The sequence below is a fragment of the Sebastes fasciatus genome, chromosome 14 (genome assembly GCF_043250625.1).
Source record: "Sebastes fasciatus isolate fSebFas1 chromosome 14, fSebFas1.pri, whole genome shotgun sequence".
NCBI lineage: Eukaryota > Metazoa > Chordata > Actinopteri > Perciformes > Sebastidae > Sebastes > Sebastes fasciatus.
Window position 1 is genome coordinate 14,812,358 of NC_133808.1, and position 25,404 is coordinate 14,837,761.

At 42.6% G+C, this 25,404-nt stretch overlaps 1 protein-coding gene across 1 annotated transcript in view; it reads right to left on the reverse strand.

Moving 5' to 3' along the window:
• The window catches only part of anos1 (anosmin 1), a 44,223-nt gene extending 27,031 nt beyond the window's left edge, over window positions 1-17,192 (reverse strand). Inside the window, 2 exon segments of the mRNA XM_074659129.1 lie at window positions 10,583-10,630; window positions 16,884-17,192. Of these exon segments, the coding sequence (XP_074515230.1) occupies window positions 10,583-10,630; window positions 16,884-17,087 (252 nt within the window). The 5' untranslated portion in view covers window positions 17,088-17,192.
• Window positions 17,193-25,404: the final 8,212 nt, after the last annotated feature.

Below are 25,404 nucleotides of genomic sequence, written 5' to 3' on the forward strand. Positions count from 1 at the left end.
CTTCTAAAACTTCCCCCAAATATGTTTTCTCTCTGTTATCCGAGCCGCAACGTATCGACCCCCCGGCACTGGCGGTCGGTGCGAAGCTCGGATGGTGCCAACAGATATTTACAAGGTGCCTTTGCGGCCCCTTGGGACGGAGCAGCAGCTGTCTGCTTCTCCGGGAGACTCAGATATGGAGGAATCTCTGTTGTTGATCACACACATTGTAAATCTCGCCTCCTCCAATCTCATTGAGTTATGGCTACTTTCTGCTGCCCCGGCGCTTTTCACACTCCCGACTACCGGACTCAATTATACCGGCAGCTCTCAGCCCTCTGCTCATATCTATCGACCCATCCGGGAGCGAGTCGCCGGGCTCTGCTCGCCCCTCTATTGAAACAGGCACTTACTCCACGTATATTCACTCACTTCTCACTCTATTTCACTTTTATTTGGCTGTCGTCTCCCCTCCACATCCCCCAATTCATTCTTATCTGCCTTTCATTCTCTCAGACCACGTCCGCTCTAATCCTGATAAGTTTTAAAACTCATCTTTTCTCTCCGTTTTTTGGCCTTCCGTCCGCACTAAGCCGGCGGGATCACGCTCAGAAAATGGATGTTTTCCAAAACTCTCTCCAAAAGTAGATAAATTTGAAAACGCCAGGCTCACGTTGCAGCGCAGACAAAGAATGAGCTTTTTTTTATCATGTGATATATCTTTCACAAACATGGCCAATGCACTTTCACTCGCCAGCAATGTTTCAGTAGCCTCCAATTTTTTTTCCTTTATCATTTTTGTGTGTGTTTTCCCAAGCATATAGCCAACCGCACAATACAGGTGATGTCACTGACACATGTTTTGTGTCTGTAGTAAGACAGGAAGAAGTACAAAGATCACATCCCTGTCTGCAGATAATGTGGAGACATTTTGGAGCCTGGATTTGATTTGTTTACCATTTTATACAAAAATCCAAATTTGGCCAAAGTGGAAGAAGGGTTGGGATCGGCTGATGTGGGATGCAAGCAACAGTACCACCGTAGCTGACTGCAAGCAGGAAGTCACTCCCCACATACCTTTGACATTTTATCTACTGATGATGGCTGGGAGAGTTTCATAACCTTTTGAAGTGCCAGTTATCTAACACTGCCTATGCAGTTAGCCTTGAACAGCACAAAGCCTTTGTGACGCATTCACTTTTTATACTTCACTTGTGCATTTCTTTAATATAAACAGAACAGGAAAAAAAATGGCAATGACTACACCTGTGTTGAGTGTTTGGGCACTCTGAGATACAAAGTACACAACCACAGAGGGAGTAGTGACCAAACTAAGCTTTAAAGGGGACCTATGGTGCTTATTTTCAGGTTCATACTTGTATTTCGGGTTTCTACTAGAACATGTTTGCATGCTTTAATGTTAAAAAAAATGCTTTACTTTTCTCTTACAGGCTGTGCCGCAGCACCTCTTGTCACCCTCACTCTGAAACGCTCTGTTTTAGCTTCTGCCCCGCCCTCTTGAAAAGCCCAGTCTGCTGTGATTGGTCAGCTTGCCTACTGTTGTGATTGGTCAACCGGACAAAACTCTTCAGACTCCGTTCCAGCTCTGCTTTAACTAGCTTCGTTTGAGGGCGTGCCAAACTAGCCGTTATGCAAATGTGTTACTTGGTGACATCACCATGTTACAGAAGAAAAGGCGGGACTTCAAGCAAGGCGTTTCAGGCAGTTCAGGAGCAGTGTTTCTGTGGGGGAGAGTAACTCTCTTTGGCGCGAACTTTGAGCTTTGTAACTTTGCAGACCTTTTACATGCAAAAAAAAAACTATATAACACACTGAAGGAAAGGGGGAAAAGCACAAAAGCATAATAGGTCCCCTTTAAAGTAGGGCTAACAGCACTTATCACTAATTGTTCATCATATTGTCAATAAAATGCCTGTTATAATTTCCCAGAGCCCAAGGAAACTACTTCAAATGGCTTGGTTTATCTGACCAACCACCCAGCCGATACAGTACATTCAACCCTATTTCTTTCCTAATTGTGGCGGTGGTACGGTGGTGCACCACTTCATTGTTTGAAAACCACCATTAAACATAAAAGAGGAAGAAAAAGAAAAGATTTTAAATTAGTTTGGCATTTAGAACATTTGGAAAACAATCTGAAAACACGAAGATGGATGAAAAATGTATAAGACCTATAAACAATATTTTCAAATTCGTCCGCATTATAATGGACATGACTCCGCGCTCTCCGTCTGTCCCTCTGTACTCAGTGGAAAGCCATTACTCTTGATGATTTTCCCATTTTCTCCCCTCTTCTCATTCACGGCACAGGCCCTACTTCAAGCTGCCTCTCAGAACTCAAACTCAGCTTGATTTCCAGCCAAAACTGGAGTCTATTTTTGTGGGCAAAAAAAGAAGTAGCGTGCCGAAAATCTTTGTAACTGCCTTTCAGATGATGCCCACGGAGACTATGATTACAGATTAACCAGACTGAAACATATTTCATCAAGCTCTGGAGCTGTGATCTGAACCGAGTGTAAAATCATACCCTAGCGAGGCTTTCCAACACGTCTCTGACGTGCCATTAAGTTCCAAAGGACTGTAAAAATATGGCGAGTAAATCAGGAAGAAGATATCTCCGTCCTGAGATGTTATAAAGTCTAGACACGCCATTTCTTCAACCTTATGCGACCTTATAGTCCATGAGATATCGCCGGATATCGCATATTTAATTTCTGCTACGCTGTAAATCAGCACGAGTTCGTCGAGCAGACAGTGGGATGGATCAGGTAGATCAATAAGATTAACAGCTTGCTGACTTGAGATGTGAGTGTGCAACTCTATACGCAGCGAGCTCACATGGGCGCTGATAAATATGAAATGAGATTTTCCCAATGAGCAGAAGGTTGCTTATCTAAATGCCACGATTTAATTTAAGAATTGCATTAGAGCTGTTGGAATTGTTCCCAGCCAATGTTGATGTTTCGTTTGCAACTTAAACTAACAGAAAAAAGCTGTGTGTGTCAATGAAAGTGCATCTTAAATATTCATACAAAGTTTTGGTGTGATAATTCAGGGGGTGCACAGATAAAATTATACTGCAGCAGTTGCTGTGGGGTTTTCTATTCTGCAATTACATAAGCCTCTGCAAACTAACAGGAAACCCACATGGCTCACGGTGTCGGTGCTGTATTCAGAGCTGGAGGAGACAACAGTTACAGCATGTTGGCGCTCCTGCATGTGCTTCATCTGCTCCCAGTGCTGGAGTGTTGGAGGTACATGATGCCTGTGTGGGGTGCCAGGTAATCTATGATGTGTGTGGAGCAAATTGGTGTCTGTCTGTCTCCCCAAAGGTGCAGGTGTCCAAACTGTAGGGAAATTAGGTGCAGTAGAAGCTTGTATCTGCTCATCACTTCTGTCATAGCTGGTCTGAGAAAGGACAAGCTGTCTGTTAAACCTGCAGAAGGCAGAATGTTTTTGGCATCATTGGGCAAAAATCCCATAATAACCTTTTGGCATATTGTACTTCAAGTGTTCTGAGAAAAAACTAGACTTCTGCACCTCCTCATGGCTCTGTTTTCAGGCTTTAGAAAATCTAGCCCGTGACGGGAGACTCTGTCCAATCACAGGTCATTTCAGAGAGAGCGTTCTTATTGGCTGTTCATTCAACGGAGGCAGCTGTAAATCACTCGCGAACTCTGATCAAGCGGTCAAAATAGGCAGCGCTGATCAAACTTTCTCATTTTACAGCTAAACGGTACACTACAAGATGTTTCTGAAAACGTTTGAGGTGAGAAATAAGCATTACAGTAACAGAATATTGATTCATATTTAATCAGCGCTGCCTAGTTTGACCGTTTGATCGGAGTCCGCGAGTGATTGACAGCTGTTCAGAGACGGCAGGCTCCAGCTCGGCTCTGATTGGTTGTTTTCCTCTGGTCTGTGAAATCTTGGAGATGCCATTAGGAGCACCGGAGGACACAGAGGAACATGATGTTTTCCAGATTACCTGTCTCATGTACTACTGTCAGAATATAGTGACCGTTTTATAAAAATAACTTTTTTTTAAATCATATTTGCTCCAATTCTACGCACTACAGCTTTAATATATCCTGCAGCACCTGAGAAAAAAAAATTGTGGTTTTGACCATGTCTGTTAGGAATTATCATCTAAAACTGGAGTAAGACACAGGGCTGCCAGCAACAACAACCCACAGACAACATTTCTTAATTATAAGTAATACAAGATTGATACAGACTTTTACACAAGTAATGACACATTTTCCAAATCTCCAAGTGTTTTACGGCCCTGAGAGGGACTTACGTTGCAAACGTTGCCAGCGTCATAATTCCTTCATATTTACAACCAACTAAAACACTGTAGTATTCCAGCTCCGGTGGGGGTGAACTGAAACGTACACGGTTCAAGACTTTCTGTTTTGTTTCTAGGCTCGGAGAGACGGTGAGTAACCTAGCAGGTGGTGTCACAGACATTCTTTGAGCATCACTTTAATTATTAATTTAAATGCAGTTGAGGGTTGCAGACAACAAAGAGCTGAAAAGGAATAGCTCGGCAGAAAGTGAGAAGCAAAAAGAGGAGGAGCAGGAGGGGCAGTGCATGAATTATACATTTACCCCACAATCAGAGGTGCCTGCCTTATTTATGAGCAAAAAAAGCCCACACAGCTTAGCCAGAATTGTGCTTTGTCTGCTGTGGAATGCAATAGCGGTTCACTTAATACTTAATGACTCTGAAGTTTCACCCAGACACCCCACCACCCCATGCACACACACACACACCCTCCTCCGCAAGGGCTCCTTCTCTTACAGCTCCTCTGCCATCTCATGTTGTTCTGCAGTGACAAGAGTCAAACTTACAGTGGCTGTAACCGGAGCCTCAGTTATCACCTGCCTCTGGGCTCAGTTTGCATTTCATGACAATCAGACTCAACAGGATGTATCCATCATGTGGGGTCAGATTGGCGATAAAGGAGGCCTCGCTCTGTGACGTGGCATGGGAAAGCAAAACCCCTCCGAAAACCCACGTCAGATCTGCACCCTCCCTACGCATGATTTACTGTATGTACTCCCACACCATCACCATCACGCTGAATAACGTTGACAGATGCATAGGAGCGTAGCTGAATATGCGATCAAACGATAAAACCTCAGCGCCGGTTATTCAAACTGTCCATACGTTTGATTTACAGCGACGATAATGAACTGCGCAGGAGATGAAAAATGCATTTCTGTCACTGCAGATTGAGGAGATATAGCAAACAAGATAAAAAAAAAGGATGTCAGAGCCCCTTGCCGGCTTGTTCCTGCAGTGGCCACTGGAGCCGTCATCTCAATCCCCTCCTTGTCTCAAATGAGATGAGACCTGGAGATTCTGTCTCGATGTAGGCCAACAGCATGTAAAACACGACGCGCCATTGAGGGGAGTAAAGCCGCCCCTAATCCCATGCTGCAGTCACATTCTGCCACTATCTCCACTTGTTTATTTGAGTCTCAGAAACACTTGAAATTCACTAATCCTACTTGCCCTCTCCAGCCTCCACTAGAACGGCTCCTCACACCAGCGTAACGCACACACACATTGAGAAATAACGTGCAGCCTTATACAGTATATGATATTCCATTTGCCCGGTGTGATGATTGATTTCTCTTTTATATGCATTTCAAAAGCTGAGAACAAAGACTGCACAAAAGAGAGGGCAAACCTGGGCAAACTGAGTGGGCCGACTTTTTGGTTGAAAACAAACAAAAGAAGGCGGTTTTTCTTCATCTTCTGATACACGGTCTGGAAATCTAGAAGTAGTCGGGGGCAAAGGTTAAGACAGCTGTCGAGTTTTTTGACACACATTCTGGTTTCCCATCGTCCCGAAACTGTCACACGCAATCTGTGGGATTTATCAGCGGGAAGCAGCAGCTTTGAGTGGAGCTGGAATAAATTGATGAGCCCACATCCGCTAAGCACATCAGCTTTAAGATTCTTACATCCTAATCTTCCCTTCCGTCAATGTGACCGTTGGCACGATTAGTTCTGTAACGATATATTAACATAAATAAAAGTCTTTCTTTAGCACCTCTAAACACGTGAGCGTTGGGATGGGAAAAGACAGCAAAGTCAACATGAAAGGTACGCTGTAATTCATGATATTCAGCCTCAGAAAGAGAATAAAAACACTTGGATGACAGCAGATTGTCTCAGTGTGACTGGTCATTATTGCTAAAAGAGGATTTCACAGCAGCTTTGATTACATTAATCCTTAAAGGGAATGAAATCCCTTCTGACAGGAAGAACATGTGAATCTGTGAAGGGTTGATCATCTCAGAAAATAAATGACTACTATTTAAAATGCTCCGTGGGATCAATAAAAACACGAGACAGTGAGGATTTTCCTGGAGCGCTCATCACTCCAATATTGAACAGACAGCATTGCAGAGAGAGCAGCTTTTTAGATGAAGTCTAAACAGCAGTTCCACTGCCTCTTCTTCGCCTCCTCTCCTGTGGCAGCCACGTCTTTAGTTTTTCTGCTGTGGGGGGTTTTCATTCTCTGCCACCCACCATGTGAATAATGAGCTCCACAGATAGCAGCCAATGAAGCGACCCCCCCTTTAGCCAATGAAACTTAACAACCATGTCCAGATCAGGTCCTTCCTGCTGGGACTGACCAGCCCTGCTTCACACTCCTCCTCCGCCACCCACACACACACAAACTCACACTGCCTCAAACTAGATAAAACACAGAGAAGAAAAGGATTCAGAGAAAGCACAGCGACGGCTCTTCACATGATCTCCGCCACCTCAGAATTCTTCCACATATATATATGAAATTAGAAAATCAATCAAGTCAGACTCTCAGATTTTGAAGGTCTGCTTATCAAGCTCCACTGACAGGCGATCCAGACGCACTGCCCCGCTTGACAGATTGAGTTCTAGCTCGCTTTGAGGTGTTGGTGCTGGTAATGTGGCTAACGCAAGGAGGTGAGACGAACGTCTGGCCTCAGCATGACCAAAAGGTGCTTTGAAGTCTCTCTAAGCACCTCACAATCCCAGCCGTGCCCAGCTGTAAACCTGCCGACCAGCCAGCAGCCACTTTATCACATCTTTTTCAAAATATACTACCTACCGCCGGAGAAAAGATGACCACACAAAAGGCATCGACACACTTGCGAAAGCTTCAAGTGAAAGTCCCCCAAAGTATGCGCTGTTAGTTTTGTTTTTAATTGAGATTCATATAAACTGCAGAATGAGGCTGAGTTAATTTTAGAGGTTTGACTGACCCTGAAAAAAAAAAGAACAACTCATGGGAAGTTTGATTTTGGCGTGAGAAAATGTGGGCTTTGGGAGAAGGAGGAGGGGGGAGAGGGACACTTTTGAATGAGACATAGTAGCATTCCAGTGATTGTTATTCAGGCTCCAAAGCTTCCGACATGTGAAGACGAAGGCACATGCAATCCAAAAGAGTAAACACTTCTTATTCTTGCGCTGGTATGCACAGCTCGGGTGTGAGCTGCTCAAAAGAGCCACCTGGGATACGTGAGATGTCTATGAAAGACGTGCACGACTCATTGCCGTCAAATGGCGACCAGACAATAATGCTTTCTAAAGCATTTCCCCCCCTCTGGAAAGATGATAAATAAAAAGAGCATGGATGTGGCAGGTTTGGAGAAATATAAGGCAGAGTCAACATCTCCCTGCTGCTAAAAGATGTTTTATTACAGATTCTCTTCAGCACAGTAATCACCACTCAATCTAATTCATTGAGAGATCAATCTCAACGGAGGAAAGAGTACACCGATTTTTAAAAAAAGTGTTCAGGATATTCGGTGCGTTTACAAGAAAAATATCACATTTTTCTTCCTCAGGAATTAGAAGCGATGGCCACGTTCCACTGACTCACCACAGGCCAACTTATCCAGGCCTAACGCACATGTCCTTTCTTCTCCTCCTTCCCTGAGAGAAGTTTGAGTAATGAAGCGCACCGCTTTGTTGTAGACCGGCCTTTAGCTGCCTTGAGTCAATCCTAGCATTTGATTTGGAGCCTGGATCACACCCGTGGGGGGAAAGTAAACCCCGCTAATATCAGCCATGCTCTTGACTATGGAAAGCTTTTTGGCTGCTTCTGCACCCCCATGCACACGCACAAAATCTATTTTCTTTGCACCAGCAGAAAAAAAAAAAAGAGAGCACCCTGGGAGTTTTTGAAAACTTTCAGGGAACACGTCCAAACTTCTCAAGAGGGGAGCTCTAACAGTAGGGAGACAAAATGACAATAGCTCATAGAAAACGCTCTGCTGTCTGTTCTGCTGGCGTCTCCCCCGCTGAATGGAGTTTGTCTGCTGGTCCGGCGTTATGGCATGATAATGACTCTCCAAATGCCACCTCGCTCCGCTCTGGAGAGGGGGCAAGCAGGTTAATTACCATGACAATGGGGACGCTGAGAGCGGGGCCGGCTCTGGACACCGCATACGAGATGACCGGGATGACTTTGTCTTCACAAATGGAAGGCTTTGATTTCCTAAAACGCAGACAGATGGACGGGGTCACCGCAGCTTTGTCTAAATTATTAGGCGGCCCTTCCGCGCATTTTCCCTCACAGGCGGAGAGCACTCTGGGCGGACGGGCCTTCTGCCCTAACGCACTCCCCCGGGAGCCGCCGCCTTTGTCTCTCTGTTTGACTGTGTGCTTGTTCATGAAGTGAAGAGGCTAATCAGCGGCTGTAGAGCTATTCACGGGGAACCACTGTACAGCATGGGCCCATTTGGTACAATTGTTAAAGTGGCCACAATAGCTCTGTGTTTTGACACACTACACACAGGCCGGCTGAGTGTGCACTCGAGCCATTGATGTGGATGTGAAGTGCGGTGGCGTTCGCTACCAAAATATTGACTTCTGGCCGCAAATTAAACTTCCAGCACCGTGCCCTGGCCTGCATCCTGAACGGCTGAACCTAAAACCGAGGATACAATTAAATTAATTAAATTCAGAGAGCCCTCGAAATGATTTGGAACGGCGGAGCGCCACATTTGTGCAGCAGTAACACAAGCATATCATTATTTTTAAGGGCTTACATCAAATCCGGCCTCATTTATTTACGGCCGACCAGTAGGATAAAGAAGTGCTAACTGACATGCTTGTTATAGCGAGGGGAACGAGAAGTCCATTAAAAGAGTTTTTTGGGACATTTGCAGAGTTTCAGCCGTGTTAGCTGGTTGATTATGAAAACAGTATGCTGTGCCTGGACTCACAGCCAGCGAAAGCCTTTTTCAAACATAAAACTCTGCCGAACGGCTGGGGAACGACGGGTGCCAAGAGCCAATGTTGGCCATCACAGTGGAAAGGAGAGAAACAAGTTTCACAGCGTTATGGTGAAAACGAAGGAGGCTTGCCTATACATTAACTTGTCACAGAAGGTTAAAGATAATAGAAAAGGACATATTCTTTATCACACGTTTTGTTTTAAGGACAAAGTTGACGGTGCTTTGCCTCAAGATGGAGTTCAATATTAGAACATAATAATTAGAAGTAACACCATCCGCTTAGATTAGGACACATTCAGCGATACGATAATGTTGTACACATCTGCTAAGTTGGGTAAAGGGAGGTAACCTATACGTTTGCAGATGTAGTAGGAAGCACAAAGAACAATGGCTCTGCTGTATCCCAGGAAAAATGCAAATTGCCAAGGAAACAATTTGAAATTCAAAAGAGCGGAATTTAGAAATCAAACGCAGCAAAGGGGTCATTTTGCGAGGCAGTTGATACAAGACACTGATTGTGATTAATACGTACACCGAATGTGAGGCCCGTGTTAAGTAAGCAGAAGAAAAAAAAATCAGCATCTTCCAATTAATCACCACAATCACTGCGTGTAATACTGTGATTCACCCAGATTCAGCATGCATTCCTCTGTAAGTACACCAACAATAACAGACTTCCTGTATTTTATTTAGACAATGTATATGTCCTACTTTGAGTCCTCACGGGCAAGCAGCATTGAATCCTGGCTTCACGGTCTGTGTGTGAGGAGATGAGAGCTTCTGACAGCCACAGAGAGCATTGTTCAGATTTCTACTTGGCCGGCACATCATCCTCCTTATTCCAGCTCCATAGTGTTCTCAGTCTATACGGCACATCTCCGAGGGCCCTGTCAACAGCTCCGGGAGAGTCTGATAGACTATGTCAGCGCCATCTTTTCAGGGGAGCTGTCAACGCCGGCTTTGTATCAACCTTCTTTGGGACAGGGCAACGAAACACAAACAAGCCCTGCGGGAGGGCGTAGTAGCGTAATGCATCCGACTGGAATTCCAAATGACACGAGTGGGAAAAACAATCACGGTTTGCTTTCATAAATCTACATTTTTAACCTTTTCAAATCGTATTTAATTGCGTGGCAAATTGAGTATCAATGAAAGCAGAAGTAAAGAAAAGAAAATCCTCGTGATAGTCAACAGCTCTCGGGGTGATTCTGCAGGCATGACAAAACTAGTCCTGTCGTGACTCGCACACTTTATGTTGCATTATACTCTGATAATGAGGCATGCGCTGTATGTGGCATGTGTCTCATTTGTGAAAGAAGGGAAACCATTCTACCTTGGAGCACTGCTTGTGATTCTGGCACCAAACCAAAGATCCATTATTCTGTAAAAGAGAAGGAAAAATAGCATCAGTCATCAGAGAAATCTCCTATCACAATACAGCTTAATACCACGTTCCTTAAACCTGCAGTAGGCAGAATGTTTTTGGCATCATTGGGCAAAAATCCCATAATAACCTTTCAGCATATTGTAATTCAAGTGTTCTGAGAGAAAATTAGACTTCTGCACCTCCTCATGGCTCTGTTTTCAGGCTTTAAACAAAAAAATCAAGCCTGTGACGGGAGACTTTGGCCAATCACATTGAGAGAGAGAGCGTTCCTATTGGCTGTTCATTCAACAGACACAGCTGTCAATCACTCGGGAACTCCGATCAAACAGTCAAACTAGGCAGCGCTGATTGAATATGAATCAATATTACTGTAATGCCTATTTCTCGTATAAAATGTTTTCAGAAACATCTTGCAGTATACTGTTTAGCTGTAAAATAAGAGTGTGCTCCGGCTGGTGGGCGGTGCTCGGTATTTCCTCAACTGATTTCAACATGGCTGCCAGGTCACAAACTTTCTCATTTTACAGCTAAACAGTACACTACAAGATGTTTCTGAAAACATTTGAGGCAGGAAATAGGCATTACAGTAACAGAATATTGATTCATATTTGATCAGCGCTGCCTAGTTTTACCATTTGATCGGAGTTCGCGAGTGATTGACAGCTGCTCAGAGACGGCTCTGATTGGTTGTTTTCCATCTGTCTGTGAAATCTTGCAGATGCCACTAGAAGAACTTGGATTTTCTTTCAGATTACCTGTCTCATGCACTACTGTCAGGATATAGTGACCGTTTTATGAAAATACTTTTTTTTTTATAAATTGCTCCAATTCTACCCACTGCTGCTTTAAGTCAAGAAACAACATTGCCAACAGTAGACACATTTCAAAGAGCCAGCTTTGCGTGCTGAGTGCATGTAACCTAAGCAGGAAAGTGGGGTCACCGGCTCTAGGGCCAGGGCAGACCCTCTGGTCAGTTTCAGCGGAGCACGGCGACCTCAGCTTTTCCTTGGAACCCGTTTGATCTCTCAACAGACGTCCCCAAGGTCACCGAGGCGAGAACTGATGTCAGCACTCCTGTGCAGACTGCAGATACTGCCAATTTCCTCTAATTGCCGTGGAAGTGCCACCTTCTGCACGTCGGCGAGGCAAACATTTGGTCCTAATAGCGCTGCGACATATTTATAAATCCCCTATGTGTAAATACGGGGAGTTGTCGAGCGGAGCGCCGGCGGGGGTAAATGGCTTGTGCAAGTGGTCATTTCCTGGATTCCATTAGGGCGAGGAATTATGCTGTCATCCTCTGCAAACATAATTGTGCTTGGATGGCAAGTGCAAGGCTAGCGCTACGGAATAAATGACCAGTTGGTCAACATGAAAGAGACGGAAATGTTTGGATGTGATGCGTATCTGAAAATGTGACACTCAGGTCAAACAACACCTGTTTTCTACACCTCCGGTGATAAAAAAAAAAATCTAATATTCTCAACAGAGGAGTTAAGAGTTGCATTAATGAAATTCATTCTAGTCAATGACCTGAATCCGAGCTTCACTTTTGGATGTTCCCTGCTCAGTGTAGCAGTGGGATACAGCCAAAGTTTCGGGGTCTGCAGGCAAAAAGTCTGCTTAAGTTCAATGTCAAGTTCAAAGCCTTTTTCCCACAATGTAATCCAGAAGAAATTTCCCATGAGACCTTAGGAGAGAACTTATCATTAAAGGGTTTAATTTGACATCCAGTACCAGTAAGTGCTGTGCTTTTAGTGTCAAGGATAATGGTCAAATGGCTTCAAAGGAATCCATGATTGTGTAGCCGTGTCTTGGGAGAATCTCTTCAACAAAAAAAACTGCAGATAAGGATGAAAAATATATGAGCGCCAAGGAGACTAGTCATTTCATTTTGTTACCAAATGAAGCGGAAATGAGCGCTAACTTGGCTGAGGAGTGCGTCAGTAAGTTTTCTGCCCTTTTCTGTGTAATAAAAGCACCTTCACTCTGCTCGGCTGATTGATTAAAACATGAATTATTCCTCACTAGTACTGTATTGCGATTAAAGTCCTCGCTAACTTGTAAAAAATGATCAATCCAACCGAGCCAAAACCCGCCGTTGGTGACACGCCGTAAATAAAACCTTGACATTTACACTGGCGGCCGGTGCCTCGGGATAATTTACACAGATTGTCACAACTCTAGACCATGTTCTAAATCATCAATCCTGTTTTTGACACCCTTTCTTCGCCCATCCATCAACGGGCGACAGGGCCAGATCCACGGAGGAGCTAATTTTGCTGTGTGACAGCATCCCTGTAGCAGAGAGAAGCTCAGCAGGATGTTGCCCCAGCTGTCCAGGCCTGACCCCACCATGTCAGGGACCGACAGGGGAATAATTATAGGTCAGGACTTCATCCCTCTGACTCACCATGGCATTCCTCTGCAGTCGGAACATTATGCAGTGCTGAGGACTGTCAAGGACTCCGGTGAATGAATGCTTTCCAGATATCCTCCTCCTCCTCCTCCTCCGGTGCGTGATGGGCGCAGACAGCGGTGTATGAATGTGCGCCTAAGGTGAACTCGCTGCTTTGTTAGCGACACCGGTGGAGTCGTGTAAACAGGGGATTTATCACACAGATACATTATTGTCAGCTGAGAAGGCAGAGCAGGTGGCCAGGGGCGTGTTGTATTGTCTAGACAACTGAGGCGAACATGAACAAAAAAGCCTTTTATCTTTGGAGGATAGCATTCCACCTTTTGAAAATGGAAATCTTTTGTTTCCTTCTGATTGGGATTAAATGGATCTCAGTGAGGAATTGTGTTTGAGTTCTATAGTTTTTTTTCAGCATTAAACTGAAAGAAACACTGCCGGTCTATGAGACCTTTCCGGCCATAACGGGAGACGGGACTTCAAAGGGACAGCCTGGTGTCTCTGCGTGTCCTTTGACAAGCCCAGGGGTCCTCAGGCAACACCAAAATAACTGATCCTTAAGGGCACATATGCAGCACTAAAATAAAGGGCCTCAAGATTTAGGCTTCGACTTGAGTGGGTGTGAGGGCTGCGGCCGTTCAGCGCATCAATTATTCACTCCAACTGAATTATTTGACAGCGGCTCTGAAAGTGAGCTAATGTGTCCAGCGCGCACATCCAATGTTAACATAAAAGGTGTTTCAGAGATCTCAAAACAACACTGGCGTAAAGTTGTCCCCACTTAGGAATGAAGGCTATTTGTCAAATGAGGTAGCTCAGGGTGTAGGCTGAGAATTTACAGACGGGACTGTCATGGTTTTTAAAAGCATTTACAGAGAGGTGAGGCCGAGCTACATAGGCCTCTATTCATCCGCTTCTTCGCTAATGAAAAACTCCACACATGAGACGAGCACTGGCTGAGGTTCGATTCCCACCGCGGGGTTATTTAATATCAAAGGCGAAAAACAAGGGGACACGGAAAAACTACTTTCCAATGTTTTTTCTTCCCCTCACTTAAGACACAAATCTCTCAAGCAAGATGCTTAGGCTTTACTGCGCAGCACATTAATGAATGACTGAATTAAAAGTGTTTTTATTGCTTTGAATGTAATAACAAGACCTCGTGGACACACCTTGTTTTTGGCTTCAGAGGTCCCCAACATAAATAATCCACTACAAGGCTGATGCTTTCAGAATACATTATTGCACGGAGCTCCCAGCTCGCTCTTAATATTTTAAAGTGTCCGAGGCTAATATTTATGGTTGGGTGTTCCCCTCTGTCTATTGTACTGGGGTGACAAGTTCCCCAAATGTGGGCGTAAAATGTCAATAAATCTGTATTTGGAAACACTATTACATCAATAAATCTACAGTGGCTATAAATCTTGACACCCGATGGACGAACCCATGGGTTTTCCTAACGCCATGCTTGTTTCCATTTCACACTAATTCATAATTGCGACAATTAAAACAAAGCCTCTGATTTGTCCTCCGATTTCAGCCACATAAAAAGGGAAAAAAAGACACGTGGGTGTTCGCAAAACATCTGCAAGTGCTAAATTCTCCGAGTGTCGTTCCAGTATTCACAGAAGTGATCGCATTAAAGCTGATATGAAAAGCAGAGTTTTAAATTGCAGCTGCGAAATGTGTTAAGAGGACAAAATTGTCTCTTGTACCATGACCAAAATAAGTAGTGGTCCGATTACTAGATTGTAAAATATTAAGAAACAGTAGGCAAAAATGTCTTTTGACGTGCAGCCAAGGTGTTTCATTTCCATTCAAATGGAAAGCGTTGTGTGTCTTGGTTTTCCTATCGGGTATTAAATGACCCCTGAAGGATGTCCGAGTTGAATTAAGAGGTCTGTCGTCTCAATCACTGGAGTGGAGCCTCCAGGCGAGCTGCTGCTTGTCGGCCCCGTTCGCCGTAACAAGATCTGGCAGAGGAAGCAGATCCACCTGTAGGTTGTGCTGACTGAGCATGCTCCGGCCGTTGTGGCAACAGCACATTAGAGCTTATCACATTTAGCACAATTGGGCGCCATGCATTTAGCAGGAAGGTGACCTCGGCGGAGCGGCATCGGGTAGCTCGGCGTGCATCCTCTATACTGTGAGGTGTGATACTGGCATTTATTGGCGGGGCCAGGGGGTGAAGGGCAGGGTTGGAGGGGGGGTTAGGGAGAGCCATATGTTTTTGCAGCTGACCAGACCCCCATTTTCACATGAAAGGACTGGTTTGAGAACACAATGCTATCAGACTAGTCTTCACAGAATATCAACAATTGCCTTCTATTCTTAGACAAGCTTGCTCGTATCACCGGCCACAAAAATGCTTCACTCTTTAGACAAAATACCTCCCTCTCATTCCCCCCCCCCCCAACCCGCACTGAAAAGAAAGGGCTGCCTCAGACTCCAAGGCTCTGCAGTCAATTATATATATTAGCTGTTCATTAGAGGTGAGACTTCCATCAGTTATTTGACTTCTCTGTCATCTGGTGACTAATTCAATTCCCCCAATCTTTGCAACCCGGAGCAGCAGCAATACACCCCTAGATTCCTCTCAAAACAAATCCCCAACGCTGCTTGCCAAGTTGCGAATTAAGAAACGCTGTTTTCAATCTGTGTCCTTTGGATGCACAGCACACTGCTGTTTTCTGATGTTAACTGCACTTAAATGCATTCATCCCTCGCCCCCCAGGTGTACATTCCCCCCTTTAATAAAATTGCTAGAATTAACCGCAGTAGGTCTCTCAACATGCATTGAGGACAACAACTACACCAGATCAATAAGTGCTTTCAGAGTAAAGTTAATTGGTGACAGAGAAACAAGCGATGCACTCTGCTGATTAATTAAATGACAAATGTACCTCGCTCCACAATGTTTTCCTGGCCATTACGGATTCATTAATGCACCTTGGGGAAAGACAAGCCTTGCAAATGCAAATGAGGAGAGCATAAAGGCAGATAGATAGCTGGTGAAAAGGAGCAGAGAGGGTAGAAGGATCAGTGACCAGTGCTTTTCTCTCTGGGAGTCCTGGGAGAGAACAGTGTGTCCAGTGGAGGGTGAAAAACAACTTCTGACAGACCACATCATACAAAAGAATACAGCTAATTTATAGCAGCTTTAAACAAGGTGCTTTGTGGGGGACACTAAAGTGTAAAAATGTCAGAGTGTGAGATGCCTTATAAATAAGAAAAGTAGTCATAAAAGGAGTTAAGTCCATCACATTTACACTGACTGAATCTCATTTTCCAGCAAGTAATGAATGGAAACTGGCATCCCTCAGTCTCAACGATATTACAGTGTGTTAATTAGATAGATTTTGTGATATGCAGCATGTGGCAACTTTACAATCAACTAAAACCTTCATGATATGAACCTTCTCTATTAGTCCCATATATCCTGTCTGTAACAGTTGCTGTTCTGGTAGAATGGACACAAATGGGACTATCAGTGCGAGTTATGGGTTAGATTCTTACTTTTTAAAAGCACAAGTGGCTTTTTAAAAGCACAAGTGGCAGATATAAGCATCTATATTATAGATGCTTATAATCTGACACTTGTGCTTATATTTTGGTGACACTTTCCCATTAATTGACTTTGCCAGTGACAGAAATCCCAAAGTCTTATTAGTGACCTGCTCCTGTCTATACTCACGATGTGACTCAAGAGAAACAGGTTTGTGTGGAAGGATCCCACTGTTCATTCATTAATATAATCAGCTTATTTCTCATTTTTCCACGCCAGAAGTTTGCGCGTCTGTGTCTGTGTCTCACACACATGCTCGCTCGTACCTGGGAGTGCTTGAAGAAAGCGGAGATGCGAGTGATGTGCAGACTGAGGCATCTCGAGGCGCATCTCGCTCGGTAAATGCTGCCGGTGAAGAAAGAGTCGTCCTGCTTCCTCGCTGCAGACACACTTCCCGGGTGGCTCGTGAGCACCGTAATAATCCACAAACACAGAGTCACGCACGCGTTCAGGCTCCAGGAAAACAACATGATGGTCCTCGCGCGGTTGTGTTGTATTTAATCCCCACTCTCTCCACGGATCGGACAATATACTGCGTTACAGGCTGCGACTGGAGAAACTAAAGAAACTTCAATTATACACCGGGGAGGAGTCACGGGGCTCCGCGCGCGCTGCGATTGGAGGATGGAGAGGTGAGTGACAGGCGCGAGGAGCGTTGAAGCAGGTAGACCAGTGCTGCTGCTGCAGAGTCCTGCATGCACACTGGTCTAACTAAGCATGGGCAGTTTGGTCAGTGAGAGGAAGACAAGAGTGGATGAATGGAAATCATCATCTATAATCATATAACTTGTAATAGAATAGAATAGAAAGATCTTATTGTCATTGTATTAAATACAACGAGATTCACAGTTGCCACTTCTTCTGGTCAGTGCTTTAAAACAAAATACTTGACAAGACTAAACGAGGCAGATAAAAACATGTAACAGCTAAAACACACACAGTTATAAAGCAAATAAAACAGGTAAAGTAGATGTAATAAATAGATAAATATAAACAGAAGTGTTACACTAGAAGTATAAAATATAAAAATAGATGCAATGTAAACAGAGGTAATTGCACTTGAGGTAATATAATATGTAATGGAAGAAGCTGCAGTATAAATATAGAAATAAGTGATTATCATGTTCTTTATATTTTAGATAGATAGAAAGATAGATAGATTGATAGATAGATAGTAACTTTATTGATCCCGAGGGAAATTCAAGTTCCAGCATCACAGTTCCATAGTGCAAAACATGTTAGTAAAAAGGCAGTAAAAAAGTTAGTGCAAAGAGATGAAGAAAACTGATAAGACTGAATATAGTGCAGGGTAACAGCTGTGATACACGACTATTAAAAAAAGTGAATATAGTGCAGAAGAGACTGTTCAAAATGAGTATAGTGCAGGGTAACTCCAGTAGCTTAGTTTATGAAAGTGCACAAGCTCAACACAGAACCTTGCATCATGCACAATGTGCACTACTATAATGCACAGTGTTATTATTACTGGGAACATGGTCAGTCTCTATAGGCTATACTCAGACAAACATATGCTATATTGTTTTGTTGTTTGTTTTTTGCTGTTGTTGTATCTATCCAGAATAACAAAAGTTGACTAACTGAATTCAGGAGATATATAAAAGCCTTGGCTTTGGCAAACTGGCAATACTAATAATAATATAAAGAACATCCATCTCTTAACCTGTTTGACAAACACTAAGGCAGATACAAAGGGATAAGAATCCAGAGGGGGAAAAAAAAGTCACATTTCACTTTTTATTTTGATATTGACTTCTATATCTTTATATCTTCTTTTACTTATCATAGTGAGAAAACAAATAATTCCTCTGTATGTGTCTTTTTTATTATTTGTTTTCCTTGTCCATGCATACTTACAAGCAATCTTGCATTGTCATTCACAATAGTAGTACTCCTATATTTGAATTAAGTGAAAGATAACCAATCTGATTCTATTCTGTATCTGGAAAAATATATATATATTTTGAGTAAACAATACAGCAATACAAATTGCTGAGGTGCTGCAGGGATTTAGTATTTCACATCCATAAAGTTGGGGGACTCACAAGAGATTGATTAAAGGAAGAATGGTCAATATCGAAGCAGCCAAGGCCAAGATATCCTGGCTTTTAGTTCCCTTGGTATGGGGATCCTACATTTCTCATGATGCTGCTAGACAGCATATTTCATTAGAGACCCCCTGACTCCTAAATGCACTCTCCTCACCTCCAGTTTGTAAAGCACGTCTTTCTGATATAAAATTAAAGTCTCAAATCCAATCACATATAACCCTAATGATGTAATCTGGGTTGTTTCTTTCAAACTTTAGAGTTTTTTTTAAAACAAAGCACGCCTTGAATACAAATGTTGATGTCATAAATTTTGGTTAAATGTATATAATGGACATATTACCATACCAGTTGCATTTATTAATAATAATAATAATAATAATAACTTTATTTGTATGTCATACATAGAATGCTGCCCAAGGTGCTTTACAGTATGGCATAAAAAACAACACAGCAGAAATAGAATACGAGGAATAAATAAGGTCATAAAAATAAAATAAAAGATTCAATAAAAAGGTTCAACCAGTACAGGAACATGGAAAAATTGCATATTTCTGCTTATCTATTTATTCATTCATCCTCTTTCCTTCCTCCCTTGCTTCCTTTCATTTATTCATTCATTTTGTTGGCAGTGTACCAGCTCATGACTTCATATGCCCCAACAATATACCCACACACGTCATTCCCAACGGAAAACCAGGTACACACCTGTCTGCTAAGCGGGAGGGTTAGCCCTACCGCCATCTACTGATGACACAACTCATCAGAAATGTGGGGAAGCCAGGTTTTCTGTATCAAACCCTCGCATATGGCCTTGGCGAAGCTTGCCAACATCCCAGGGAAGCCCTTTCCCTTTAGCTCTCACCTCCCAGTTTAACAGTAGCTTGGAAAAACAAATCGACTCGGAAAACTATTAAAACCATCCTGACTGAATTCCTCAAGCCTTGGTTGGACTCCCAACTTCTGGCCCTGAGGTATGGAGAAAATATGACATGTAGGAAAAGCTTGAAATCCTCGCTATTTATTGGAGTTAAAGAGTGAGTATTTAATTAGAAAGTTCCCTCGAGGGGTTTAACAAGACACTCCTGCTTTTGTCAGCTCATGGAGTACTTCCCTGAACCCCATTACAGCAGCAGCATAATGAAGTTTTATAGGTGTTGCTCTTAAAACTGTGTGCAGAGTGGGAGTGAACACACACTTACACGCCATCATTAGATTTGGCTTGAGTCGCCATCTTGCCGTGGGGCCAATTACGCGTTTTGCCAAATGGTTCGACCCATGCCTCTGCACTGAAACTGTAACATGCCCATATTAGCACATCCTGACCAGCAGACACAGTCTATATGATGGTGGTCAAACTAAACAATCCCATCAGACACAAATGTCCCATGTCGTTCATGAATACGGTGAGAGTGAGCAGGCCGCTGTAATGAGAGCATAGTTTTGCAAAAGCATGGCCATTTATCATACAAATCATCTCTCTAATGATAAGGTGGATGTGCAATGATTCCCCTGGTGGTCTCAGACACACAATGTAACTGAGAGATCCCTTGCCACTCTTAAAATATTTAAACACGGATGTCTGTGTACCTTAAAAAACAGCATAATGGCTTAATTTGTTGCCTTATTACAGCCATGTGTGGTGAGGGGTTTTTATAGTGTGCAGTGAAGGAAACACACTGTCTGTGTGCGGTCCTGATGTCTCCTGCAGCCTGTGGGACACGAACCCCTCCGACGCCATGCTTTCATTGACTGGGAAAAGCCTCTGCCAGTGGTGAACTCAGACTGTAAAGCTATATCTTAGAGAGGGAATGTTTGTCTGACTGGATTTCATCTCAAACTCCCTAACGTCACTGCATTATTTCACGCCTATATTTACAATGAGTCACCGTTAACAACATGATGTGTTTACTTATGTAAATAGACCTGCACGTGCATGAACTGGCTCATGATCCCAATAAAACATGTACACAACAAAGCTTTTTTATTCCTGCATGGTGCACCCAGTCTTTATGGCTTCGTGTGCTTTGTTTAGAAGGTATTGCGCAAATTAAACTCATATTTGAGCACAAACCAGTAGCTCAACACTGCTTTTTAAAATTCCTAATTTGCAGTCATTTCAAACACTCAACACTATTTCTGTTGGGACCTTTCTTTTCAGGCTCAATTTGCCCCTTTTCAGAAAATAATAACACTTTAAAGGAGCAGTGTGTAGGATTTGGCGGCATCTAGCAGTGAGGTTGCAGATTGCAACCAACTGAAACTTCTCCCATGTGCCAAGCGTGTAGGAGAACTATGATGGCAAAAACGTGCATGGCCCTATCTAGAGCGAGCGTTTGTCCGCTACTGTAGAAACATGGCGGTTCTGTGAAGAAGACCCGCTGCGTATGTAGATAAACAGCTAATTCTAAGGAAACTAAAACTATTCTAATTTTCAGGTGATTATACACTAAAGAAAACATATTTCTGCTGATAGATGTTACACACTGTTCCTTTAAAACAGCCAATCAATATCCCTAGGTTCAGTGTTAACCAGGAACTGATAGTAGCCTCTTTGCTCCCTCTTTTCTCAAAGATGACTGGATATGCAGGTGTCTGGCTGCCGTCCTAAAGCTGCAAAAAAAACGTGGGTTTTCTATCACATGATCTGACAAAAAGGCATCTCAAAAGATAACACGGAGGTATCTGTTTTCAGCCTGCATGCTCCTGAGAAAGAAAGAAGGCGTATGGCGATCAAACACTTCTTGTATCTTTGATGCTTAAAGGTGCAGGTGGACTCGCAGTTCACACCTTTGATGAGAGGCCACCCGGATCAGAGGAGACCACCGCCTTTTGTTGTGAACACCAGCAAACAAAGGAGAAGGAGATTAGCTCAGATGGAGGTAGTGTTTCAACACGGATAACTTTAGCGTTATGAACCGGAAGTGCAGTAACAGTGTCAGCATTTTAATCATGGGCACGGGTATGTTAAGAAAGGGGCTCACAGAATAAATAGGCACATAGATCTTTCTAATATGTATTTTTTTTTCCTTCATAGTATTGTTTCACCTGCTACAGAACAGGTTGACACCCGTTGATAGATGAGACAGAAAGTTCAAAGCTCTCCCATTCAATGACAGACAGAACTGTGAGTCTATAATTTCACCACACCTGACATTATCGTTGCTTAATCTGCACAAGCTATGATTTAATATCATTTCCAGAGTGATACTAACAATAACAAAATAGCTTCAGGGCAAATCAGCAGCTAAATAACAAACATGAGGTCTATCTCTAGGCTACAACAATGACATCATTGTAACTGATATCATCCACCAGGTAGAGGCAGAAAACAAAGACGTCAATACTCACGTAGAGGTTCATTAAACACCTTTCATCACACGCCAAGTTAAGAAATCACTGTTCTTGAAGTCACACACAGCAAAAATCAATTTTAAAAAATGCATTTTGTTTATTGATCCTCGTTTGTTCCTTTAACCAAATCAAATAATGGCAAGACACTGGCTTCAACGGAGGCGGTATATTAAAACGTTCAGTCAGCGTCTGTCATTTTTCTGTGAGATAACCAGAGCGAGTTGATTTGCATTGCAAGCATGCTAATTATTCCCCTCCATCAGCAGATTATTTTTCTTTTAGTATTGATATGTGAGCCACAGGGAGAATAATTTAAAAGAAATGCATCTCTTGCGGATGAGAGGGGCTAGTATTGATTTACAGTGTGCTTCATAATTTGGATTTGGATGTGCTTTCTATACATCGTCTCTGATTTGGTCAACTACTTGATTCTGGAAAGTGCTATCCTTTCAGGTGAACCATGAGTGGATGGAAACTAATAAAATATATATGTGTAAAATATCTTTAAATAGGGTGTCTCACTGATAAAAACCTCTTTTGTCTATTCATAATTTCAAGTCCATTCACTCTTAGTGTATTCACATTCCATGTGAAAATATTTATCTTGTGTATGAGGTTGGAAAAACTGACTTCTAAATAGATGCCTGCATGAAATATGTTCCTTCTTTCACCACGACCCAAAACAATGCGGCGTTGTGCAACGGTGGACGATGATAGCCCAGTTTTGTGCAAGCTGTTATTCACATAGAAAACCACCCACAGTTACATTTTGGTTTCAGTTTAGACAGTGATGGTTGACTGACAGCTGAGCATCCCTCGGTGGTTGTTAGCAGGCCGGAAGATCATAAAAATGCACCTTTTTTTTTTACAAAATGTGCTGGTGTTTATTTTCAGATTGGATGTAATGAATAGACACAGAGGAGAGGAGGAGGGAGGGAGTTATGAAACAGTACTCATTTCAACTCTTCTATTCACAGCATAAAGACAAAAAAAAAAAACATGTTATCCAAATGGGGATGACCTCAATGCTTTTTAGTAGGTGGTGTATCATTTTGTACCACTAGATGGCAATGTGTCCACAGACAAATTGTACGACTTTCCTTGACACCTCTCCCCCTCTCTCTTCCTTTTTCTCACAATATTTTCCAGGAGATGATCCAGCATTAATACCCAACAATGGGGAATTTATCAGGGGGATTTTGTTCTCTCGTCTGAGGCAAACAATTATCAGAGATGATGGAAAATGGAACACATTTCGAAACTCAATGTAATCTCTCTTTCTCTGTGTCTGTCACACACACACACACACACACACACACACACACACACATGCGTTCAAATAACACATTCAAATGGGTTTACACATACACACCACTCTTACATAGCAAAGCGGGATTTATTTGTGTTGTATAACCTAATTTGGTAGGGAAATGTTAACAGACGCTAATGCTCCCTGAATCGTTTTTATTTTACATCTCAGATCACGGGGTGCTTGACATCTCCATGTGAATGACTTTTATGTGTGATAACAGTTTGTTCTTTCCTGCGTGTTATACAACCCCGTCACTCTCAGCCACATGTAAATCTCCACGCCTCTCGTTGTCATCATCACTTATTTCCAGCGGGAACAACGAGAACCCACGACAGCCTTGTTCAAAATGTCATCTCCCGAACCTGGAGGTCAGCGGGGTGATTATGTAGAGTGACATGTCACAGTGTAGTAAACAGTGTCTAGCTGAGTGGAGGCCCATTACGCAGCATTATGTTGCTATGACAAAGCAGGAGGCTGAAATCAGTGATCCACTGCACACAGCAGACGTGCCCATCCCCCAGCCTCTGAGCTAACAATACAGTGTCACTGGGTGATCACAGCTCCTGTGAGATTCTCCTGGCTCGGAAATCATACGGCAGGAATGTTTTATAACGCCCTCGGGTTGTAAAGTGAAAGCTAACCCCGCCCTATATTTTCAGCAAAGCTCACCAGCCTGGTTTCTATGGATCTATTTTGAGGTGGCTCAACACTAACCTCCATGAATAGGTTGGGCTGTAGATGAACAAATAACATATCATTTGTTTAAGATTTGGAAATATCTGAGTTGACACATAATCGCACGGTCCATTTGGCTTCCCAATTAAAAGCTAATGTAGCACATTTCACAAAAGTGAATGGTGTTATTATCAGTAAAACAGGGATGATTTTTAGATGTAAATATTTGGGTATAAAGGATTTATTACACAACTCCACCATCATGCCATCCAGTTAAATCACTAAATTAATACATTGTGATACATAGCAGGAATATTTTTCATAATGCGTATTAACATCTCAAGATTGCAACTCATACAATGGTCTCCATGGAAACCCATCTGTGACGTTTCTGCTGTTAGACCTTCATTCATCTTCTACATCAGTGTTAACCATTCTTAACACATTGTGTGGATATGTCCAAATGACATAATGTAAAGCAGTATTTCACAAACTTTTTTTCCGGGGACTCACTTTTTAAGAATGACAAACCATCGAGACCTAATTCCCACAATAGACCTATAAATACAGATAATAAATATATAAATTGTGAGAAGATTGAATTTGTGCATAAATGAACATTCCTGACCATTTTTAATGCCATTTGCACATCATCTTATATATTATTTAATTTATTATTGAATAGATAAACCAGCCATCTTGAAGAGATATATGTGCTGCACACGATTTGACTGTTGTCAGGCCATTAAATAGGCATTATCAGTCACTATAAGCACTGTAGATGTAGGTCAATAGGGGCTTACTACTTTGTAAAAGTGAAAGTGAAACTTAAAAGCAACACTTTCTAACATGTTGTTAAACTGAATGAAACATCAACTTTTGAACACAAACAAAAAGACTGCTTTAGGTTTAGGCAACATAACTACAACTTCTATAGGTTTAGGCAACAAAAAAACACTTTGTATAGTTTAGGGAAAAACATTGTGTTTTGGGTTAAAATAACTACATACACAACTACACATAGTTGGTTTCACATGGGATGCAAACTCCAGTCTCCTAGGTGTAAGTCCTGTGTGTTGTGTCCTATCCATCGTCCCTGACCTTTACCCTATATGGAGTTTCACACTGTCTATAGTACAGTGCCTGACATCTGCTTCTGCTCCTGTTATAATTACTACGGTCGCTAGAGGTCGCTGTTGTGTTCTTTTATACCTTCATTCGGTGATCTACCATCTGAATAGATGATAAAACTTACTAGTGGGTATAGTAGGCCCCTATTGACCCACATCTATGGGGCTTATAGCAACTGATAACACCTATTTAATAGCCTGACAACAGTCACAGCTACTCTAGATTATAGAACTGATACAAAAAGGTGGC